At 34.7% G+C, this 23,878-nt stretch overlaps 1 protein-coding gene across 6 annotated transcripts in view; it reads right to left on the bottom strand.

Moving 5' to 3' along the window:
• The window catches only part of EHBP1 (EH domain binding protein 1), a 373,913-nt gene that overhangs the window by 94,116 nt on the left and 255,919 nt on the right, over positions 1-23,878 (bottom strand). For all 6 annotated transcript variants that reach the window (XM_021705885.1, XM_021705883.1, XM_008071978.1 and 3 more), the window contains 3 exons: positions 8,478-8,656; positions 7,831-7,879; positions 2,585-3,487 (listed from right to left, as the gene is read on the bottom strand). In XM_021705885.1, coding sequence (XP_021561560.1) covers positions 2,585-3,487; positions 7,831-7,879; positions 8,478-8,656 — 1,131 coding nt within the window. The remainder of the gene's footprint in view (positions 1-2,584; positions 3,488-7,830; positions 7,880-8,477; positions 8,657-23,878) is intronic.

Raw genomic sequence — 23,878 nt, 5'->3', positions numbered from 1 at the left:
ATGACTTTGTTAAGTCTGTAAAGCCATATTAAGTTATCGAATTCCATCTAATCTAGGGCTATTAATTATAAGATTCACCATTATTTTATGAACTACTAAAAAAGAATAAATACTGCCAATTAAACTCAGATTTACTACCTACTATAAGTAATATCTTCATTTCAGAAAAGCTAAAATGTAAAATCTGAGACTGAAATATAATATACAAAAGAGAAACAGATTTTCAACTGTCCAAAATTTAGCTATTAATTTTTAAAAGCCTACTAAATGTCAGAATCCATACTACAGTTTTTGTCAGATAATGCTTTTTGCCAGTTCAGTGTCAAAAAAAAAAAAACCTTTAAATTTACCCCAAGGAAAATTCTGACTAGTAAACCAATGGCCAATGAGCAAACATATATGCAGCTATACGTAGCTGTCACTTCTGTTATTCAGTCTAATACTTTAATCATCTGAATAGAATCACAGAACAGTAAGAGTTTTAGAGCAAAGAGGGCTCTTAAAGTGTTAAATTTCATTTAACATATGCAGAAAATAAGACTGAGAGAGTTTAAATAGCTAGTTAACATGTCATACTGCTAATTAATAACAGTGACAAAATAAGAATCCAGATTTACTGATTCCCACTCCAGAGAATTTTTAATTATAACACTAATGTCTAGCTTTAACAAAACACATTATCCTTAAAAATATGGTTTCTAAGAAAAACCTGCATTGGATATTACAATTCAGGTTCACCAAATTCTGCAATTGTCAGTCACTAGATGTTTACTAATTATCTGCTATATATGAACACTATGCTGTCCTGAAAGCTTTCAAAAAGGTTAGTTACTTAGGATCTTTGACTTGAGATCTTTGATTAGGAGAACAGAGACTTGCTTTGACAGCTACTATATTCCTTTGATTCTAAAATGTAAATTCTTTGACACCTCTGAGAACTTATAAACGATGGCATCTTACAATCTCTGTCATCCAGGTGGTGGTCAAGACATAGTTGTCTACCTATACATTCCTTGATATTTCTGGTGGCATGATGGCAATCCCTTGATGTCTCAGTCAACAACCACTTGAGTACTATTTGAGAAAGAAACATAACTCCAGGTTACTGTCTAAAAATCTTCGGTTGGGACTTTCTGCTAAAGTAAAAAATATGCTATTATCAATGAGTATTACTGATTTGGAAGAAAATCCCAGAGACAGTTGTGGAGAAATGCTGTAATTCAGAGATTCTCAAGCTTTTTGTTCTCAGAATTCCTGTATATGCTTAAAAATTATTAGGACCCCAAAGAACTTTTGCTTAAGTGTGTTATGACTACGAGTATTTGTCATTTTGAAAATTAAAGCTGAAAACATTTATATATTTATTTTTTCTTTTAGAAATAGCCATAATAAAACCACTAGATATTAAGATATTTTAACAAAAAATAACTACTTTAAAAACAAACAAAAATTGAGAAGAATGGCATAATTTTACATATTTTGTAAATCTCTTTAACATAAGAGGGCAGCTAAATTCTCATATCTTCTTTTTTTTTTTTTGAGTTGGCGTCTCACTCTGTCACCCAGACTGGAGTGCAGTGGCCGCTCCCGGCCACCGCAGCCTCGACCTGCTGGGCTCCGGCGACCCTTCCGCTTCATCCTTCCAAGTAGCTGGAACTACAGGTGCGCACTACCACGCCCGGCTGACTTTTGATTTATTATAGAGATGAGGTCTCGCCAAGTTGCCCAGGCTGGTCTCAAACCCGTGGGCTCAGGCAATCTCACCTCGACATCCCAAAGTACTGGGATTATAGGCATAAGTCACCATGCCCAGCCATTAGAAACATCTTAATCAATTTATTCTGTTTTTTATGTACACATAAGAGTGTTATATGATTTAAAAAGCTATGCCTAAACACATCTAAAATAGCTCTTTTAATAGATATAAAATAAAAGTAAGTGATAAGAAAATCATGTGTCAATTTATTGACAATGCTGTTCTTTATTTTGATTATACATAAAATAATGGTATATCTTATAATTGACAATAAGAGGTTCAAGTAAATACAGCAAATATCAAGAGTAAGGGGAGGGTCAAAATTGTGCTACATTCCTTTTGGGGGGGAACATTGTATGCTACTGAGATTTTTTTTTAACCACAAGTAATGATGAGACTGAAGTCATCAATTACAATCCAACTAAAATATTTAAAGAAAATGCTTCAAATGGGAAACATTTAATTTGGCGTTATGCGTTTTTAGAGTGATGTTCTTATTACATGGAATACTGAAATAACTTTGATTTATTCTTATCGTAAAATATTCTGCTTTCATAAGTTAAGTAATAATATTTTTATTTGAAAAGCTGATATTCTTTATCCTTCAATGTTGAAATTGGGATTTATTTGTAGGTTTAAAAAATTATATCATAAACTAAATAGCTGAGACCATGCCACCATTCCTGACCCTAGGTTTTCTTATAATGAAATTATACTTCACCTGTAATAATTTACAACATCTTCCAGTGCACTACGAACTCAAAAAGAAACAAAAATATAGAATAACTATTTTCTAAATACATGTACTCATCATTCTAATTCACTTACCTGGACTGTTTTTGCTGAATGATCTACATAATTTAAAGTGGTTCTATCAGCATCTGGATCAGATTCTGTCTGCCTCAGGGAAGTACGTTTTTTCTTCACAAGGTCTGCATCTCTACTGGATGAGTATCCAAGTTTAGAAGTCGGAGATAAACTTGGTTTTTGGGTAGCTGATTCTGGATCTGATCTGCATTCTAAGGGTCTGGAATTCTCTAATTTTTCTTTCTCCGAGTTACTACTGATGTCTAGAGTCTGAAGCTTTTGATCATCTGTCTCCTCGCAAATAAAGGGTGGAGACATATCCTTCTTCTTATCACTAACATATAAGTCACTTAATTCTAAAGTCTCAGTCTTCAATAGTCTCTTCTTGCCTAACAAAACCTGTGTTTGGGTTGAATCTGTAAAGGAACATATTCCAGGGTCATCAGATCCTGAAGTCCTTCCAGAGCTCTGTTGAGACTTTTGGGGTTCTGTGTCACTTTTAGTCCTGCGACAGTAAGGGGATGCTGTGCTTGGGCTAAGGTGGTCATCGGGAGTCTGATGCTCACTTTCTGACTCTCCAACTCCACTATCATTTACAAATACAGAGTCGTCCTGTGATAAGAAGTCTACTGCTCCGCTGATAGGCTGTTGCAGTTCAGGCTCCTGTTTCAAGTCACTAAGCTCGGCATAGAATTTTTCTTGATCAACAGAACTGTTTGTATCTGTTTCATAGTTTCCAACTTTATATGTACTTTTACTGCTGTTTTCCTCTATCTGAACGACATTTAGTTCTTGGCCACTGAAATGTGCCCTGATTTGATAGAGATAAGTCATAACAGTCAGCTTGTCAGGAATTGCTAATAAAACCATATCCGAAGGTTCCAATAACCGGGAAATTCCTATGCTGGCAAATCCATCGTATGCCTTCAAAGGAAGGAAAAACAAAAGATACATTGAACAGTTCATACAATCTGTACATTTTTAAAACAGAAAAATGTTAGTGAGCTTTTGTTGTTGTTGTTACTGGAGGGTACATAATGTTACTGACATTATTCCACATGAAAAAATCAGAAATGTATACTAAAAAAAAGCAGGGCAGAGGCAAGAGAAAAAATTTACTAAATAGCAACTGAAATATTCTTTTCCAATTAAAAAAATAGCACAAACAAAAGTTAAAATTTTTTAAAAATCTTAAAATGGATTTTTAAGATAAGAACCTAAGATTATAAAGAAACATTAGACTAATCCATCTTGAGCTTTATCATTCCTATCAACCTCTCTTTTCCACAGTCATGTAATTGCAGTGATTTGTGAAGAAAAAGCACAACTAGATAACTCAAAAGAACTACTAGATTACCTGATAAAAAATATAAATAAAAGCTATTTAACCCTAGAAACAGAATATTTTTTAAGTGCTCAATTAAGACTGATTTTCATAATGAAAAGAGTGACTTCATTTTTACTTCATCCATTTTGGAAAGAATGAAATGTTTTGAGTACTACAACCTCATTGAGAATGTGAGACTGCATTGTATTATTTTTGTTAGCCTTTAAATGACTGTGGCACATCAGGTTTTTCTAGTTTTGAAAGAATCAAAGCTGTTTCTCAATTTACAATTAATTATTACTATCCTGAACTAACCCTTACAGCATTGTGCTGCTAGGAAGCATTAAAAGTATAGCTAAAAGTTTAGCTATACTTTTAGAGAAACTAAGAACCCTCTAAATAAATTCTTTCATTGGGATGAAAAATGTTTATTCTTTTTAACTAGACTTATGATCATAATTCAAAGTTTTAAAGTTTTTCTTAAAAGAAATGGTAGGAAATTATGTAACAATTCAGAAGGAATCACTCTTTTGCACCTACATATTAAAGTACATTTCTACCTTTGAATTTAATCCTTGTCTCATAGTCTTCCTATAGTTTAATAAATGTTGTAAAATAAGAAAAAAAGAAAATGAAAAATAAATTGTGATCGTAAAACCTCTTCAATTTTCACAGCACTAGGCTTCACAATATAGGTACCTCAAAATATTTACTAGAGAGAATGGCTCAGTTGGTGTGCATGTATAGGCTTGTTTGTTATTTTACATGTTTTAGGAAAATTAAAGTCATTTTCCTCCTCGTGCGTCTTAACAACTTGATTGACAGACATCAATTGCAGACCATCAGGAAAAGCACCACAGGCAGTATTCTAAACATTTCCCAATTATCTAAAACACTGACATATTGGTTAAGATCAGATGTCACAGGTAAATACCTTTTTTATTCGGCACTTTTTACAGACCTGGGAAAATAATTAGCTTCTTTGTGGGATATCTCTTGCTGGTGTTTTGCTTCATGTAGCAATTCATTTTATATATGCTAATTGAAATGTTTAAAAAACATTTAACAACAAACCAGGTTTCTTGCAAATAAGGACAACAGTTTAGGCTAACTTCTGCTGTGGTCAACCATCTACTGTCTTTTTAGCCCTTTGTGTTTGAAGAAAAAAGGAGGTCTTTAGAATAAAACTGTCTTATTCATTCCTAGATGTTATTTAATTGGTAAGGAGAATCACTGCAGTTATGTTATGCATCTGCATAGAATTTAAGACATAGGCATTGTTTCCTGTGCTGCTTTAAGTCCAATCAAGGGCACATGGTGTTATCAGGAAGCACTGTGTGAAGTTAGAAGTAATCTGCAGTCAGTAAGTGAGATACTCTATGTAGATACCAGGTCAGAAGTCGCAAATGATATAAAGGAAAGACTATGTCACAACAATTATTTATTGAACAGTTCAATGCGTATTGAATAGTTCAGTCATCAATGGTAAAAAGCCTTTCCAAAAGCCATGACTATCTGTCCTGGAAGATCTAATTGAAAAAAATGTTTAACGAGATATTCTTCTCTATGTAGTAATATGTAAATCCAAGGTATACTCACCATTATTAAATTAATGAAGAAGTAATGTAAAGAAGTGTGACTTAAGACTTAGTGAGAGTTTCCATATTCTTTAAAAATAAACAACTAGGTAAATTCAGGAATATTTCCTTTTCAAAATTTTGAACAGTAATTTGAAAATGCCATTATATTAAAATAATGATTTATTTTATAATGCTTGTATCTGTATTTAAATTAGCTCAGCATTTCATTCAAATGCTAGAAAGTACAGGTAAAGAACTGTCATATCTAAAGATTTAACTTAATGAAAACAGAGGCATTTCACTTTAATATGCAAGCCTCTCCAAGATTATCCATGAAATAATTTATAAGAATGACTTGCTTTTACCAGAAGGATGGTTTTTATAAAGAAAATGATACTGATTTTTAAAGTTTACTTTTTTGGGGTGACATATTTCAATAAAAACTGCCAGGTTTTTATTACTCTGTGGCCAGCATCATGTATTTGCAAAGAAACAAAAATTTTTTCATAGCAATATAAATTTCTGCATCTAGAGAGCAAAGAAAATTAAAAATTTGTGTTGATTTAAATTCTAATATGTTAACTGAACTTCTATCAAGGTTCTAAGACTTTTTATCACTAGTGATTTTCATTATCTAATTTAAAGAATACTAAAAACTTATTAACCACTTTGTCCCATGAGCCCTTTAGGCAATGAAATCCTTCTCAGAATAAGGTTTTAAGAGTATAAAATACATAGGATTAAAGAAAAAAACAATTATACTGGAAAATACAACTATGAAAATATTAGTTAAATCAGATTTGGAAAATAGTAATATATGTGCATTTAATGAATGTATTAATATAATTCTGAAGAAATTATACGCTTAAAAGGTGTTTGTGGATATCTGCAATAATTGTAGCATGATATAAAGATACCTGTGATTTGTAAAGTTGACAACGTCTCAAACATGGCTAAATATTACAGTAGTTTATCGCCTAAATTCATAATTGAAGGAAATGCTGAATTTCACTCAAGGGACTATGAAAGTAAAATGTATTTTTTCAAGTTCAAGTATGTTCTGAATTCCAGTACCCTCTGCATTCTATCCACAGATCATAGATTAAAGACAACATTAAATTTCCTTAGTTTTTAGTTGAATAAAAAAACCAAAAAACTGAGTATCTACTGTATGCTGTTAGGTGCCTCCCTCCTAGCACTTAGAAAATCATAATACTGTTCTGTGCACTGGGGTAAACATATAAGTCAGCCTGGAGCCACAGTCAGCTGGCCTAGTGGCTCCAGCAACTCAACCCTACACAGCTGCCATGAAGGCTGGAAGGATCAATATCCTCCCCCAACTCCATACTGGTAGGGAAGCTCTGATCTCAATAAATTAATTATGTGGAAAAACATATAGTCATGTGTCACTCAATAACAGGGATACATTCTGAGAAATGCATAATCAGGCAATACTATTGTTGGCCAGGCTCGGTGGCTCAGCCTGTAACCCCAGCGGCGCTTTGGGAGGCCGAGGTGAGTGGATTGCCTAAGCCCGCGGGTTCGAGACCGACTGGGCAACATGACGAGACCTCATTTCTACAATAAATCAAAAATTAGCCAGGTTTGGTAGCACATGCCTGTAGTTCCAGCTACGTGGAAGGCTGAGGCGGAAGGATTGCTGGAGCCCAGCAGGTCGAGCCTGCGGTGGCCGGGAGCGTGCCACTACGCTCCAGTCTGGGCAATGGAGTGAGACTCCAACTCAAAAAATATATATATACTGTTGTTGTATAAACATCATAGCACATACTTACACAAACCTAGATGGTATAACTACTATGCAGCCTATTGCTTCTGGGCTGCAAATCTGTATAGCATGCTACTGTACTGAATACTGTAGGCAACTGTAACACAATGATATTTGTGTATTTAAACATAGAAAGTGAAAAGAAAAAGAAAAGGTTTTTATCTTTTTGCTTCTAAGAACCTAGACACTCTCTTGCTTACCCACTAGGCTACTGTTCTCATCCTGTCCCAACATATTTTTCTAAACTTACACAATTGTTATGGCACAACAATTTTAGGTGCATTTTTTAAAAGCAAAGTCTTAGAATAAAAGCAATATGCTTTAACAAATATTTCACAGTTAGTAAAAGTCATACATATATCAATTATAATCTGATGCCAGCCTGGAACCTATGATCCTTAAAGTCCATGACTAACCAAAGTAAACCACGCATCCTACTTGTACTGCAGGAAGCAGACAACCTTCTGTGAGCTGCAGTTATGACCTCACAAAACAGCCTTGCTTTCTTCAAATTAATAAAAACCTGCAGAGAATTCAGTATTGAAACTATGTTTTTTTTCTCAGCAATTCTTACCTTTTTGTTGTTCTCTTTAATATCTTGAGGATTCAGAGACTTGTAGTCACTGAGGGAGAAAATGGCACAGTGGGAACATACAGTATTTGATAAAAACAACTGTTTTTACAACAAACTGAATCTAAAAATTTGACATTCAATAATACCAAAGAGTAACTAGCAATTTCACAGCAATTTGATCAACAAAACTAATAGTGTGGAAAATTAAGGAAATAAATAAATAAAAACAGCGATTACATGTTTCAATGCCTGAAGCTTTCCATCTAAAAGAGAAGTTAAGGCAGGGAACCAGAGACTAGCATCGACAACCAAATTTACCATGAGGTGATACCTTGTTGTCAATGTACAAAGAACTACAGGCTTATTTGTCTCATCTCATTTTAACACTAACACAATTTTCACAATAATTTGAAGTCACTTTTTTGTATGAGATTAAGGAGAAAAACCATTTTCTTTAAAAAGAGAAAAGATTGTTTTTGGGTATCAAGAACATACATCTCATCTCTCAAAAAGCAAGAAGTGTGGGTAATAGAATAGACATATAAAGTTGAAGATTTCAGGGCATGTGCTAAGAAATTCTTTTATGTTCTTTTTTTAAAAAGTCCAGCATTTACAAAATATTTATAAGTGGAAATGTTTCTACTTACATTAAATCTGGTCTAAAGTGGTGTAATATTGCACAAAAAGATAAGCCATTTCTCCATGATGTTGTAAAATTGGTGATTTTTACTCCTCGGTAGTTTTTTGTAACTTCTTTACACCACACAAGCAAAGACTGACTAGCATTTGGCTTTCGCCCCAAAACAGGACTTGGTATAGGACTTGGCTAGAAAAAAAGAAAAAAGGAAAAAAGAAAAACATTAAAAGAATTTAATGGAAGAGGAAAATTAATATTGATTTGATTAATCAAATCATTTGAACCATTTGATGCCAGTTCAGGTCCTTCAAAACTGTCAATTCACGACAACTGTAACCTTCAGGAGGAAGACACAAATCTTAAGTTATCATCTCCAGTTTCAGTCCATGGCATTTGCTGACAAGGACGTAGATATGCAAGATTTTATACTTATACATAAGAACAGACTAAGAGCTTTACTGATGGAAACATCATGTTAAAGTATTTAACTACTTAAGGCTAAATATCTATGTAACTCTCACACCCCAAAAATTTACCCCAAATGAAATCATGTACAAATATGGTTCCCTTTTGACTAGATTATAAATAATGCATTTCAAAGTCTAAGTACAAACTTATGGTAAACAAATTATTAGTAGAGAAATCAAAATCATCCTAAGTTTTTAAAATACAGTAATCACATATGTATTTTAAATAAATAGTATGACAATCATATTCAAATATCCTTCTTATATAAATTTAATGATGGCAAAACAGTTTTAGAGTTATTAGCAACAGTCAGATGTTGGTAACAACAGCACATATATATTTGGATATGCGAAAAAATATCATTGATAGCTACTTTTGACTATTAGGTTAGTTGTGTTTATTTTAAGCATATACTCTCCTCCTTGTTCATATGCTGAAAGCAACAATAATGATAATAAACCTAAGAATACATGATAACACTTTTATTCTAAAGTTTTATTATTATAAAAACATATCATTTTCTTTTACAGAATAACAACTTTAAATCTCTAAATCTTGCTATTAATTAAAAGTGTTAGCTAAGATAGAAAAACTCAGATATTAAATAGAGGCCCTCTAAAGTAAGGTGAAAGAACAATTATTTACCTCTACTACCATTTAACTTTAATAAGAAATCATTGTTCTTACACTGCTTACTTAAGAAAGATCAATGATGCCCCCACTTGACAAAAGCATGTTAGTGACAATTAAAATCATCACCCCACATAATTATGATTTATGCATTCACTGCTTCTGTGAGAAGACTACTAAGAAACACCAAGGATATAATTTTTCATTTTTTATTATTACTATCAGATTAACGAATTATTATATAACAACCAGAAATCTAGCAAAGTACGATTTCTTAAATGATCACTTCCAACGTCAATGCTAAAAAAGTCACAAGTCATAAAAATCAACAAGTTTGGATCAACTGTACTTAATATGAAGTAGGTAAAAATGGAATCTTAATACAGTAAAATTTACTTAAGAATAAATAATAGAGCCGGGTTCGGTGGCTCAGCCTGTAATCCCGTGCCTTGGGAGGCTGAGGTGAGTGGATTGCCTGAGCCCGCGGGTTCGAGACCCGCCAGGCAACTTGGCGAGACCTCATCTCTACAATAAGTAAAAAAAAAATCAGCCGGGTGTGGTAGCGTGTGCCTGTAATTCCAGCTACTCGGAAGGCTGAGGCAGAAGAATCGCCGGAGCCTAGCAGGTCGAGGCTGCGGTGGCCGGGAGCGGCCACTACACTCCAGTCTGGGCGACAGAATGAGACTCCAACTCAAAAAAAAAAGAATAAATAATAGTTCTTTTAACTAGCAATCTAACATGTATAAAAATAAACCATTAAATATCTTTTCACCTAATGGTCCAGTGTGACTTTCAAACCTCTCTAATTACTTAACCTGGAAGTAGAGTGGAGAGTGGTTTATGAATAAGTTAGAGAATCACTGAACTAGGCACAAACGTTTTTTTCTCAGAATTTCTACTATTTAGAAGATTGTCTTTATTAAAAATATTTTTCTATATCAAATTATATTTTTAAGACACTGAGTCATTCCAACATGGATAATATGTACATGGGCCAGATAATCTGCAACTATCATCACATCACTTATTAGTAGCATGTACATAGTTAATGTATAAATGTCATTATCACCATGTTACAATCTAGAATGGCTTTCTGTATATGAGAATTTAAGAAAACATGTCATGTCACCACGATTATGAATATATCTCCATTTCTAAGACTCAATATGAAAAGACTAGAAGAACTAAGCCAAAATTTGAATTGGTTCTTATACAAAAGCCTGGTGTTAAGTGATGCTTACTATACTTCCAACAAAAAGAAGTTATATGCAATTCAAGAAACTTTGATGAAATTACAAGCCCTATAAATAGTCATGTTGACTTGCAGAAAAAGAAAATTAAAGTAGACTCATTGGTAAATGAATCATATACTCCAGAACTGACCTTTCATCTAATATTTTGCAGAGGATCATAAAGGAATAAGCCTTTACATCATTTTGAAACCTTCCATAGGTATCTGGATGAAACAGTTTCTTTTTATAGTCAGCTCCTGATTTTATTGTAGATGTGCAGGAACTTGACTTCTCTGTATCTCAGTTTCCTGATCCATAAAATGGGAATTTATAATGGTAGCTATCTCAGTAGATTCAAGATTTGCCTCACCCTCCTTTTGTGCATTTCCTCTCTGATCTTATCTACCACTCTCTTCCTTAATTACTCTGAACCATACTGACCTCTCTTTAAAAAATAACTGATCATCAATTTATTAAAATAGCTAACTTAAGAATTTGCAATGGTGACTTTAACCTCAACTCCTGGTTCACTACAGAGGAAAGTAATCTATTTAACAAACTGGGAAGGACTTTGCAGCTAAACGATTTTTTTTGTGGATACACTTCTGGGAGTGAGCACCTGTCTCAAAACATAAGGTGTTTTTCTTGTAGCGATTCTCAGTCTTGGTAGGCACTCAGTGGTCCTTTCACTTTGCGATTCTTTTCTTTTGTGTCTCTGATCAAGTCAGCACATACCTCCAGGGATTTTTATACTGCAGCTGGTTAGAGTAATCCTAATTTGGTGAATCACTACCTCTAGTAACAGTTTCACCTGGGCCCCTCTCCCCATCTTTAAAAGCCATGGCTACGGCGTGGCTTCCTTGTCCACCTGTTTCTTGGAGAGAGCAAATAGCAGTGAGTCAGGAGTAGGAGTCAGTGGACTGTAGCTCCATTGCACCTGCAACCACAGCTTTCTTAAAAAGGAACCATATCAATATTTTGTTGATCCTTGAATATCTCAAACATGTTCACACCTTAGGGCCTTTGCACAGTTACATTTGACAGGTGCTTTCCTTTCAGATACCTGCATAGTTAACTCCAATGCAACCTTTTCCATAAGGCCTATTGGTGACTACCTTACTGAATGATGCAATCCATTTCTATCATCCAGCACTCCTGACTCCCCTTATCTTGCTCTATTTTTTTTCCCCATAGTCATATACTTTATTTGACTTCTTATGGTCCTCTACACTTTATTTATTATGCTTATTGTCTATTATCTATCTGCCCTCACTAAATAAAAATCCCACGAGGACAGGAATTTTTGTTTGTTTTATGTACTAACCTATTCCAAGCACCCAGAACACTTCTGGTATAGAGTAGATACTCAGTATATATTATTAAATGAATAAATGCATGTAAAAAATGACAATGAATGCCAAATAATAACCATTCAGTAAATGTTAACTGCGATTATTATTGCAATCAAAGCAATATCCACACCGAATTTCTATTTTTTGAGGCTCTTTTGGAAATTTCTTTTCTTTTTTTTTTTTTGGAGTTGGAGTTGGAGTCTCACTCCTTTGCCCAGGCTGGAGTGCAGTGGCACGCACACTCATGGCCACCCCAGCGTCAACCTGCCGGGCTCCGGTGATCCTTCCACCTCAGCCTTCCGAGTAGCTGGAACTACAGACGTGCGCTACCACGCCTGGCTATTTTTTATTTTATTGTAGAGATGAGGTCTCGCCAAGTTACCAGGGCTGATCTTGAACCTGCGGGCTTAGGCAATCCACTCGCATTGGCCTCCCAAAGTGCTGAGATTACAGGCTGAGCCACCGAGTCCGGCCTGGAAATTTCAACAGTCATGAATTTCTTCAAGATAATGAAAAAGTTTTTTTTTTCTTGTTGCCTTTTTTTCCCCCTAAATAAAGCTTTAACTAGAAAACAATCTTGAAACCCTAATATTCTATGTGCAAAGTGGGCATTTACAACGCTTGACAATGTATCTATTTCTATGGGTTTGATGAAAAAAGCAGCTCTGAATGACATTGTAATTTACTGCCTTTTTTTCCCCTTTTTTTCTTTTTTTTTTTTGAGTTAGAGTCTCATTCCGTTGCGCAGGCTGGAGTGCAGTGGTTCGGTCACAGCCACCCCAGCGTCGACCTGCTGGATTCAGGCGATCCTTCCACCTCAGCCCTCCAAGTAGCAGGAACTACAGGCGCACACTACCATGCCCGGCTAATTTTTTATTTATTGTAGAGATGAGGTCTTGCCAAGCTGCTCGGCCTGATCTCGAACCTACGGGCTCAGGCAATCCACCCGCCTCAGCCTCCCAAAGTGCTGGGATTACAGGCTGAGCCACCGAGCCTGGCCTCTTTTTATTTTTATTTTTTAATTTTTAATTTTGAAGATGTGGGATACAATTCAGGGTTAGGTATACAAATGGTCATTGTGCAGGTACCCTAGTTGATGAGGTATACCCCCCCGACCCCCCGGGGGCAGTTTCCAAATAATGCCAATTCCTTTCTTATAGTAGTATGATAATTGTTCAAGGTCTGCTTATGAGTGAGAACATGTACTCAGTTCTTTGTTTCTGTGATAGATCACTCAGTTTTTTTGTTTTTTTTTTTTTGAGTTGGAGTTTCACTCTGTCGCCCAGACTGGAGTGCAGTGGCCACTCCCGGTCACTGCAGCCTTGACCTGCTGGGCTCCGGCGATCCTTCCGCCTCAGTCTTCCAAGTAGCTGGAACTACAGGCGCGCGCTACCATGCTCGGCTAATTTTTTGATTTATTGTAGAGATGAGGTCTTGCTAAGTTGCCCAGGCGGGTCTCGAACCCGCCAGCTCAGGCAATCCATCACCTTAGCCTCCCAAAGCGCGGGATTACAGGCTGAGCCACCAAGCCCAGCTGATCACTCAGTATTATAGATTCTAAGCCCATCCAAGTTGCTGCAAAGTTCATAATGTTGCCCTTCTTTATGGTTACATAATATTCCATCATGTATGTGTACACATTTTTTTATTCAGTCCTCTTTCAATGGGCAGCACGGTTGGGTCCATGTTTTTGCTATTGTAAATAATGCTGCAATCAACATGAGTATGCAGGTATCTTTTTCATACACTGATTTGAGTTCCTCCGAGTATATACTCAGTAGGGGGACTGCAGGATCATATAGAAGGTCAATTTTTAGATCTTAGGAATTGCCAAACTGTTTTCCACTACAGGGGTTGTACCAGTCTATACTCCCACAAACAATGCAGAAGTGTTCCCTTTTCCCCACATCCTCTTCAGCATCTGTTATTTTTTTAGTTATTGATGATGGCCATCCTGAATGGAGTTAGTTGGTATCTCAGTGTGGTTTTAATTTGCATTTCTTTGATGACTAGTGAGGCTGAGCATTTTTTCATACATCTATTGGCTGCTCATATGTCTTATTTTGAGAAGTGTCTATTCATATTTTTGGCCCACTTTGTAAAGGGGCTGTTTGTTTGTTTTCTTTTTGGCATGTTTGAGTTCCTTGTAGATCTTAGATAAACGACCACGAATAGCCAAAATAATTCTCAAAAAAACAAAAACAAAACAAAACAAAACAAAAAAAACAAAGCGGGAGGTATCACACTCCCAGACTTTAAATTCTATTATAAAGCGACAATAACCAAAACAGCCTAGTATTGGTACAAGAAGAGGCATATAGACCAATGGCAGAGAATAAAGATTCTGGAAGCAAAACCTCAATTTCTTAACTAACTCATCTTCAACAAAGCTTCCAACAACAACCACTGGGGAGAGGAGAACCTACTCAGTAAATGGTGCTGGGAAAACTGGCTGACCACATGCAGAAGATTAAAGCAAGACCCCTAACTATCACCATACACAAAAATCAACTCCAAATGGATAAAGACCTAAACATAAAGCCTCTAACTATAAGAACCTTAGAAAACACAGGTGACATCCTTATGGAAATTGGAACTGGCAACCAATTCCTGATTTTAAAAAACCCAAGTGCCCATGCCATAAGAGATAAGATAGACAAATGGAACCTCATCAAACTAACAAGCTTTTGTAAAGTCAAAGAAACCATCAAGAGAAGAACAGGGAGACAGCCCACAGTCTGGGAAAAAATATGTCCCAAGTGTATATTTATTGCTTTCTAAAGAAACACTAAAATTGGTCCATATAAGGCAGAACCAAGTTTTCAAATACAGGTAATCTTAATACATCATTTCTGTAAGCATAGTAGATTACATGTTAAAGAAAATAAAGCCACCTAGTTATTCTTTCTTTTCTTTTCTTTCTTTCTTTCTTTCTTTCTTTCTTTCTTTCTTTCTTTCTTTCTTTCTTTCTTTTTTTTTTTTTTTTTTTAGGTGGGAAAGCAAGATTTATTGAGAGCACAGAAAAGCTCCTACAGCAGGAAGGGACACAAAGGGGTTGCCCTAGTTATGCTTTCTAACAAAGGCAATAGCTTCTCTTTCAGAAAACTTAGTCAAATAACTTGCTACAAAATTTTCTAAATTTTAATAGCTGTGAGAAATTCTGAGAGCGTGCTACTGCACTCTAGCCTGGGTGATGGAGTGAGACTCCAACCCCCCAAAAAAGAGAAATTTCAATTCTACTTTTTCTGCTCCACCCTCTGACTATAGTTTTTTTTCTCTTTTGCTATCTCTGCTTCTTCCACTGACACAGCCACATATTCCTCTAGGTATTGCCCTAAATAGTTTTCTAACTCCACACTTTGAGCTGATTCATTCCCAGGATTCCAACTATCACTTCCATGCAGATGATTCCCAAATATACATTTATAGTTCAAACTATCTCAAGTTGACATTTCCAGCTGGTTGTCCTTCCCGTCAGATAAAATTCAAACTCAATATGTTCAAAACCATAATTGCACTCTTTCCTTACAACCTGCTTATTTTAATCATGTTTGCAAAGGAACTGCTATTATTCCAATTGTCTAGATTCTAATCTCAGAATCACCTTTGAATTCCTCCTTCATGCATCATATCTTGCTAGTTAATTTATGATTCTATTGTTGTAAGGTTTTTGTAATCTATCTCCTTTTGCCTAGGCTATTGCAAAATCTTCCTAACAGGTCCTTCCTTCTTTCAGTTTTTCCCTTATCTGACCCACCCGTCATGCCATGGGTCTTCTTAGAACGCAGCTTAAGTCTCTAATGGCTCTCAAGGACATACAAAATGATGTCAATATACTTCTGAACATTAAATCACAAATCTTTTTCAGTGCATTTACTCTTTAGGATTACTTATCATTCTTTAAGGACACTACGCTATCCTGCTTAAACTCTAGTTCCTCCACCTTCACTCTTTGGTTATATAGATCACCATTTCCATATGGGATATATTATGCCCCAACTTCTATAATTATATTCTATCTTCAAAATTTAGTTCCAATGTCATCTTCTACACAAATCTCCAAATTCCCAGTCAGTAGGGAGTCATTTTCAATGTTCCTTTGACTCTCTTACAGCACTTACTAAATTTTTCTTTTTCTACAATATATTCAGTTATTCTCTCTGCAAAAGTGCTAATCAATTTGTCATTAATTCATAAATATGTACTGAGCACCTACTATGTCCCACATATAGTTTTAAGAACTTTACATAGATTACCTAATTTATTCCTCACAACTCCTTTGAGACAGGTACTGTTATTTCCAATCCACAGCTGAGGAAACTGAGGTTACACAGCTAGGAAGCAGAGGAATTAGAATCTATATCAAAGTATCACCACTCCCATTTCACATTTCAAGATAATACTGCTTTAGGACTTCAGAAGAAATCATACATTTCTCGAGAACAGCAAATGCCTCAGTCAACTTCTTGTCTTCTTTAGAGGTTACATCACTGTCTGTTTAGTTTATTCAAAAAAGGCAATTTGCCCAAACAAGTTAAACCTCAGGAGTATTCTGTCAATAAAATCCTTTTGTCCATTCTGTTGGATTTTAGATTATTGGCAAGAACTACAATAAGAGCTAATAAAGTTCAGAGCAATGAAATATACACTACCATTGCTAAAGTTATAGGACATTTTGGTCTCTCTACTATTGATTCTTAGAGATTCTGCCCAATTATTGCAAATCATAGTTGAGGGAATACTGGATATATTTGAGCATTTGGTTAGTCCCCAAAACCAGCAGCAGTAGGAACAATAAAAACTTGTACCTGTACTGGTCTCATTTTTTTTTCAAAGTGTTTTCATTTAAATTATTTTACTTCATTCATAGTAAAACTGAAGTTAGTCCTTGTTATTCTACTACTAGATAATACAAAGATTATCCCATAATTAAAGTAAGATCGAAAGGAACTTCCACCTACATTAAAGGACTACCTTCCTTCCAAACATAATTTTAGGACTACTTCCTTCCGAACATAATTTTTTTTTTAAAAGCTGAACAAAATATTTTTTAAAACCTTCTAAGAAACATCAAACTATCTCCAAGCCAAGACATAGAGAGACTAGAAAACCAAAGAGTAAGATGAGCTGAGTTCTCAGTACTGTTTTTATAATGTTTGATCTGGAAGAGCATTAGGAGATAGAGTTGCACTTTTGGTGAATTTACAGATAGAAATATAAGGCTCTCTCCTTACCCCCCAAAGTAGAAAAAATGAACATACAGATGAGAGCAACAAATAATAACATAGTTACTAAGTATACAATAGATAGGATTAGAAAAGCCAAAAATTGCTTATTTGAAAAGACAAATCAATTACGTGCACCTCTAGTGTGATGACCAAAAAGAAAGAGGGGAGCAAATTCCTAGAAAATTATAGCTTTCTGCAATAGACACAAGGAGAAATAGAAAACTTGAATAGTTCTCTAATAATTAAAGAAACAATTTGTAATAATAAAAAAAAATCTTCCCACAAAGAAAATTCCAGTTGTCTTCACTAATAAGTTCCACAAAACATTTATACAAGGAAGAAATATCTCCAATATTACACAAATTCTTCCAGAAAACAGGAAAAATGAGTTTATTCCCTAACTTATTTTATGAGTATAATACATCTTTATACCAAAACTCAATAGGAAAAGGAAAAAATTACAGAAAACCCTGTCATAAACATAGAGGCAAAAGTCTTCATGAAAATATTAGCAATTTATAAAAAAGGATAATGCATCTTGAACAAACTGGACTTATATCAGGAATGCATGTTTGGCTTAATATTAGCAAATCTATTTAGGTAACTTGACAAATTAACAGATTATAGGAAAAAATATAAAATACAATCATCACTAAATAAATGCAGAAAAGCACTTAATAAAATTGTCAATTTATATTCTAAAAATTAATCCTTTTAAACCAGTAGTAATATATATGCTTTTTTAACTTGTAAAAAGACTATAATGAACATCACAATGATGAAATATTTAAAGTTTTCCCTTTGAGACTGATAATCTATCACCACTTTTATTAAATACTGTGCTTGAAGTCCTAGCTGGTGCATTTAGATCAGAAAAAGACATAAAAGTAAAAATATTAGAAAAGAAACAAAACTGTAAAACTAACATTACTTACAACTAATATAATTGAGTATGTAGAAAATTTACAAGAATTCACAGATAATTTATTAGGATTAATAAGGCAATTTAGCAAAGTTGCTGTTTATACAAAATCAATGTATAAAAACCATACACCAACAAAAACAGGAACTAAAAAATTAAAAAGCATTCACAGTAGCAAAAAAAAAAAATCAAGTACTTGGCATAAATTTACAGATAATGTGCATGACTAATATTAAAAAAATAAAAACGATCAAGCTTTATTGTGGAAAGTAAATGAGACCTAAAGAGATGGGGAGATATACCATAATCATGGAATAAAAGACTCAATTTTGTAAAAATAATTGATATTTTTTTACACTAAGTATGCAGGGCCATATTTTAGTTCCTCATGAACTGTTCATTTCTAAGGTAACTTAGGTGGACAGGATGGAACACTCTGCCTTATAAGACATAAGATCTTGTAATAGCCCACACACATAATTATCAGATCCCCCAAGGAACATGCTTGGTTTCATGACTTACACTAAGCATACGGAAGCTGCAGCCTGTGTTTTTCATCAGAAATGTATAGTTTATTCATTCTATAGTAATAGACAGCAATTCACCACCCAGAAATTGTTTTTTTTTCCAGGAGGAAAAGGCTAACCAACAGGAAATGACCTCAAGTACCTTCTCCTAACACCATTTCCACGGTACTGTACAGATTATGCCAAATGTGAAAGGTCAGCTGTGTTATCAGGCAACATTATTTATTATAAAACTGACTCTGGGTGGTGAATTGCTGTCTATAACTATAGAATGAATAAACTATACATTTCTGATGAAAAACACAGGCTGCAGCTTCCGTATGCTTAGTGTAAGTCATGAAACCAAGCATGTTCCTTGGGGGATCTGATAATTATGTGTGTGGGCTATTACAAGATCTTATGTCTTATAAGGCAGAGTGTTCCATCCTGTCCACCTAAGTTACCTTAGAAATGAACAGTTCATGAGGAACTAAAATATGGCCCTGCATACTTAGTGCTATAATACTAACATACTGTGTTTCCTGTCCTTAAAGTTAAGTAAACCGTGGTGCCAAATTCCTGCATATATCTACCCTCAAAAAATTATCTGAGCCAGAATATACAAAGAACCTCCAAAGATCAGTAAGCAAAAGGAAGTTAATCAATTAAAATATAGGCAAAAATTGAATATGCAATTTATAAAAGAAGAAATCCAAATATCCAGTAAATATGAAAAGCTTTTCTATCACATTACTATTCAGAGAACTGCACAAGGTAATACTGCATACTTCTCCCCATAAAAGTCTAAGTTTTAATAAGTCTTTTAAATAGATAAAATAAAATTTTAATGAAATTAAAAATACCGAGTATTGACAAGAATGTGGAGCAAAGGGAGCTTTCTTATAGGGCTGATTAAAAAAACAAAACAAAACTCTGACATCATCTATTATGCTAAATCTGAAAATGTGCATATCCTGTGACCCAGTAATTCCTAGGTTTATAGCTTATAGAAATGCATGCTTATACAGAATAAAATATATGTGCAAAATGCTCACAGCAGCACTATATAAAATTTTCCAAATTTAAAAAACATAAATATTCCTCAACTATGAAATGGATTTAAAACCTGTAATCTCAAATGGCCACAGTGGCTCATGCGTGTAATCCCAGCATGTTAGGAGGCCAAGGTGGGAGGACAGCTTGAGGCTAGGCATTTGAGACCAGCCTAAGCAACACAGCACAACACTATCACTAAAAAAAAAAAAAAAAAATTAGCCAGGCATGGTGGTACACACCTGCATTCCTAGCTACTTGGAAGGCTAAGGTAGGAGGATTGCTTCAGTCCAGGAGTTCAAGGTTGTGCCACAGCACTCTGTAACCCAGGATGAAGTATAGTGGCACAATCACTGCTCACTGCAGCCTTGACCTCCTGGGTTCAAGCTATCCTCCTGCTACAGCCTTCTGAGTAGCTGGGACTACAGGCACATGCCAACATGTCCACCTAATTTTCTGTAGAGATGGGATCTTGCTATGTTGCACAGCTGGTCTCAAACTCCTGACCTCAAGCAATCCTCCCACTTCAGCCTCTCAAATGCTGGGATTACAGGATGAGCCACCACACCCTACCTAATAACTTTAATTTCTTTTTGCTGTGGTAAAATACCCATAATATTTACCATCTTAACCATTTTTAAGTGTGCATTTAGTAGTGTTATTATATTTATATTGTTGCAGACTGAAACTCTATGCCCATTAAACAACAACTCTCCTTCCCACCAGACCTGGTAACCACATACTATTTTCTCCTTCTGTGAATTGGATGACTTTAGATACTTCACATAAGTGAAATAATACACTATTTGTGGGTTTGTGAGTAGTTTACTTCACTAACCATAATGTCCTCAAGGTTCATCCATGTTGTAGCATGTAACATGAATAATATTCCACTTTATGTATATAAGACATTTTGTTTCCCCATTCACCATCCATCAATGGATATTTGGGTTGCTTCTACCTCTTGGCTTTTGTGAATAGCATTGCTATAAACAAATGTGTGCAAATATCTCTTCTAGATCCTGCTTTCATTTCTTTTGGGAATACAGTAGTGTCCCCTTATCACTGGGGATACGTTCTAAAATACTCAGTATATATCTGAAACTGTGGGTAGTATCAAGCCATGAATATACTATACTATGTTTTTTCAATCTGATAACCCAGTTGGTTACTAAGTGGCTAACAGGCAGGTAGCACATACAGCATGAATACACTGGACAAAGGGATAATTCACATCCTGAGCAGATGAAGAGAAAAGGCATGAGATTTTATCACCCTGCTAAGAACAAGGTACAATTTAAAACTTATGAATTGCTTATTCCTGAAACTTTTCATCTTATATTTTCAGATGATGGTTGACTGGGGGTAACTGAAGTCTCAGAAAGCAAAGCCACGGATAAGGGGGGGACTGCTGTATATACAGAAGTAATGTCAAATCACATGGTAATTCTATTTTTAATTTTTTAGGAATCATGATACTGTTTTTCACAGGGCTATACCATTTTACATTCACATCAACAGTGTACAGGGGTCCTAATTCTCCCACAACCTCATCAATGCTTGTTATTTTATGAGTTTCATTTAGGGGGAAGGGGACTAGTAGTTATCCTAATGGGTGTGAAGTGGTGTAGCATTATGGTTTTGACTTGCATTTCCTAACAATTAGTGCTGTTGATATTTTTATATACCTGTTGGTTATTTGTATGTCTTCTTTGGAAAAATGTCTATTCAAGGTCTTTGCCTAGTTTTGAATGGGGCGTTAAGTTTTTTTGTTGTTAAATTTTAATTGTTAAGTTCCCTATATCTTTTCGATATAAATCCTGTATCAGATATATTATTTGCAAATATTTCCTCCAATTTGTGAGGAGGAAAAATTTTCACTCTATTGATTGTAATGTTTGAGGCATAAATGTTTTAAATTTTCACAAAGTCCAATTTGTCCATTTTTGTTGCTGTTGCTGTTGTCTTTGGCTTTGATGTCTTATCTAATAAATCTATGCCAAATCTAGTGTCGGGAAGTTCTTGCCTTATGTCTTCTTCCAAGAGTTCTATGGTTTTAGCCTTTACATTTAGGTCTTTGATCTATTTTGAGTTTCTTTTTGTATATGTTGTCAGTTAAGGGTCCAATATCATTATTTTGCTTACAACATCTAGCTTTCTAACACTGCTTGTTAAAAAGATGGTTCTTTTTCCATAAATGGTCTTGTTGAAAATAATTGACCTTACATGTCTTGATTACTGCAGCTTTGCAGTAAATTTTGAAATCAGGAAGTATAAGTTTTCCACTCCTGTCCATCTTCATTATTATTTTTGGTTATTTTGGATCCCATGAGATTGTATATATTAAAACGGGTTTTTGTATTTTTCCAAAAAACATAATTGGGATTTTGATAGAAATTGTATTAAATCTGTAGATCTCTTTGGGCAGTACTGACATATTCATATTACATTTTCCAAACTATGAATTTGGGGTGCCTTCCATTTACATATATCTTCTTCGATTTCTTTCAGAAACGTTTTATAGTTTTCAATGTGCAAGTCTTTTACCTCCTCAGTTAATTTCTGAGTATTTAATTCTTTTTGATGCCACCCTTAATGACATTTCTTAATTTTCTTTTTCAATTGTTCGTTTTTAGTAATATAAATGCAACTGATTGGTTTTTGATGACTTTGTATTCTGCTACTTTGCTGAATCTATTAACTGTAACAGTTTTTTGGCTGGATCTTTAGAGTTTCAGTACACAAGATCTAATAATCTGAAAAGAGAGATAATTTTAGGCCTTCTTTTTTATTTGGATGCCTTTTATTTCTTTTTCTTGCCTAATTGTTCTGGATAGGACTGCTGATACTATGTTGAAGACAAATGGCCAGAGTGGTCATCTTTGCCTCGTTTCTGATCATAGAAGAAAAGTGTTGTCTTTCACTACTGAGTATGGCATTCTCTATAGGTTTTTTGTATAAAACTTTCCATCATTATTCAGTAATTTCCTTCACTTCCTAATTTGTTGAGTGCTTTTTTATCATGAAAGGGTGCAGACTTCTGTAAAATACTTTTTCTGAATGGACTGAGATGTTCATGTGTTTTACCTCCTTCATTCTGTTAATGTGGTATATTCCATTGATTGATTTCATATGTTGAGCCATCCTTGCCTTCCACACATAAATCCCACTTGATCATAGTATATAATTCTTTTAATATGCGGCTGCATTTGGTTTGCTACTATCTGCTGAGAATTTTTACATCAAAGTTCATATGGGATATTATTAGTCCATAGTTTTGCTTTCTTGTAGTGTTTGGGTTTGGTATCAGGGTAGTGTCAGCTTCATAGAATGGGTTAAGGTGTACTCCCTCCTCCACATTTAAAAAAAATTTGAGAAGATTTGGTGTTAGCATTTCTTTAAATAATTTTTTTGAGGGAGCCCCATATGTTCTCCATAGTGGTTGTACTAGTTTTCATTCCTATCAACAGTGAATAAGAGTTCTCTTTTTTTCTCATCCCCTCACCAGCATTTGTTATTATCTGTGTTTTTGATAACAGTCATCCTATCTGGGGGGAGAATATCTCTCATTGTGGTTTTGATTTGCATATCCCCATGATTAGTGATATTGACCATTTTTTCATATATTTGTTGGCCATTTGTATGTCTTCTTTTGAAAATGTTTGTTGAGAACATTTCCCCATTTTAAAAATTGGATTGTGTTATGGTTCTGAGTTGTTTGAATTCCTTGTATATTCTGGATATTCATCTCCTGTCAAAATGAGTAGTTTGTAAATATTTTCCCCCATTCTGTAGGCTGTCTTTTCACTGTGTTTATTGTTACCTTTGCTGTGAAGAAGATTTTTAGTTTGCTTAATTCTATTTGCTTATTTTGCTTTTATTGTCTGTGCTTTTGAGGTCTGCTTCATAAAATATTTTCTCAGTCCAATGTCCTGAAGCATTTCCACTATGTTTTTTCTAGTAGTTTTATCACTTCAGATATTACATTTAAGTATTTGATACATTTTGAGGTGGGAGTCT

Source organism: Carlito syrichta, unplaced genomic scaffold (genome assembly GCF_000164805.1).
Source record: "Carlito syrichta isolate Samal-C Ts95f unplaced genomic scaffold, Tarsius_syrichta-2.0.1 Scaffold314798, whole genome shotgun sequence".
Taxonomy (NCBI): domain Eukaryota; kingdom Metazoa; phylum Chordata; class Mammalia; order Primates; family Tarsiidae; genus Carlito; species Carlito syrichta.
This window is presented reverse-complemented; position numbering and strand designations above follow the sequence as displayed.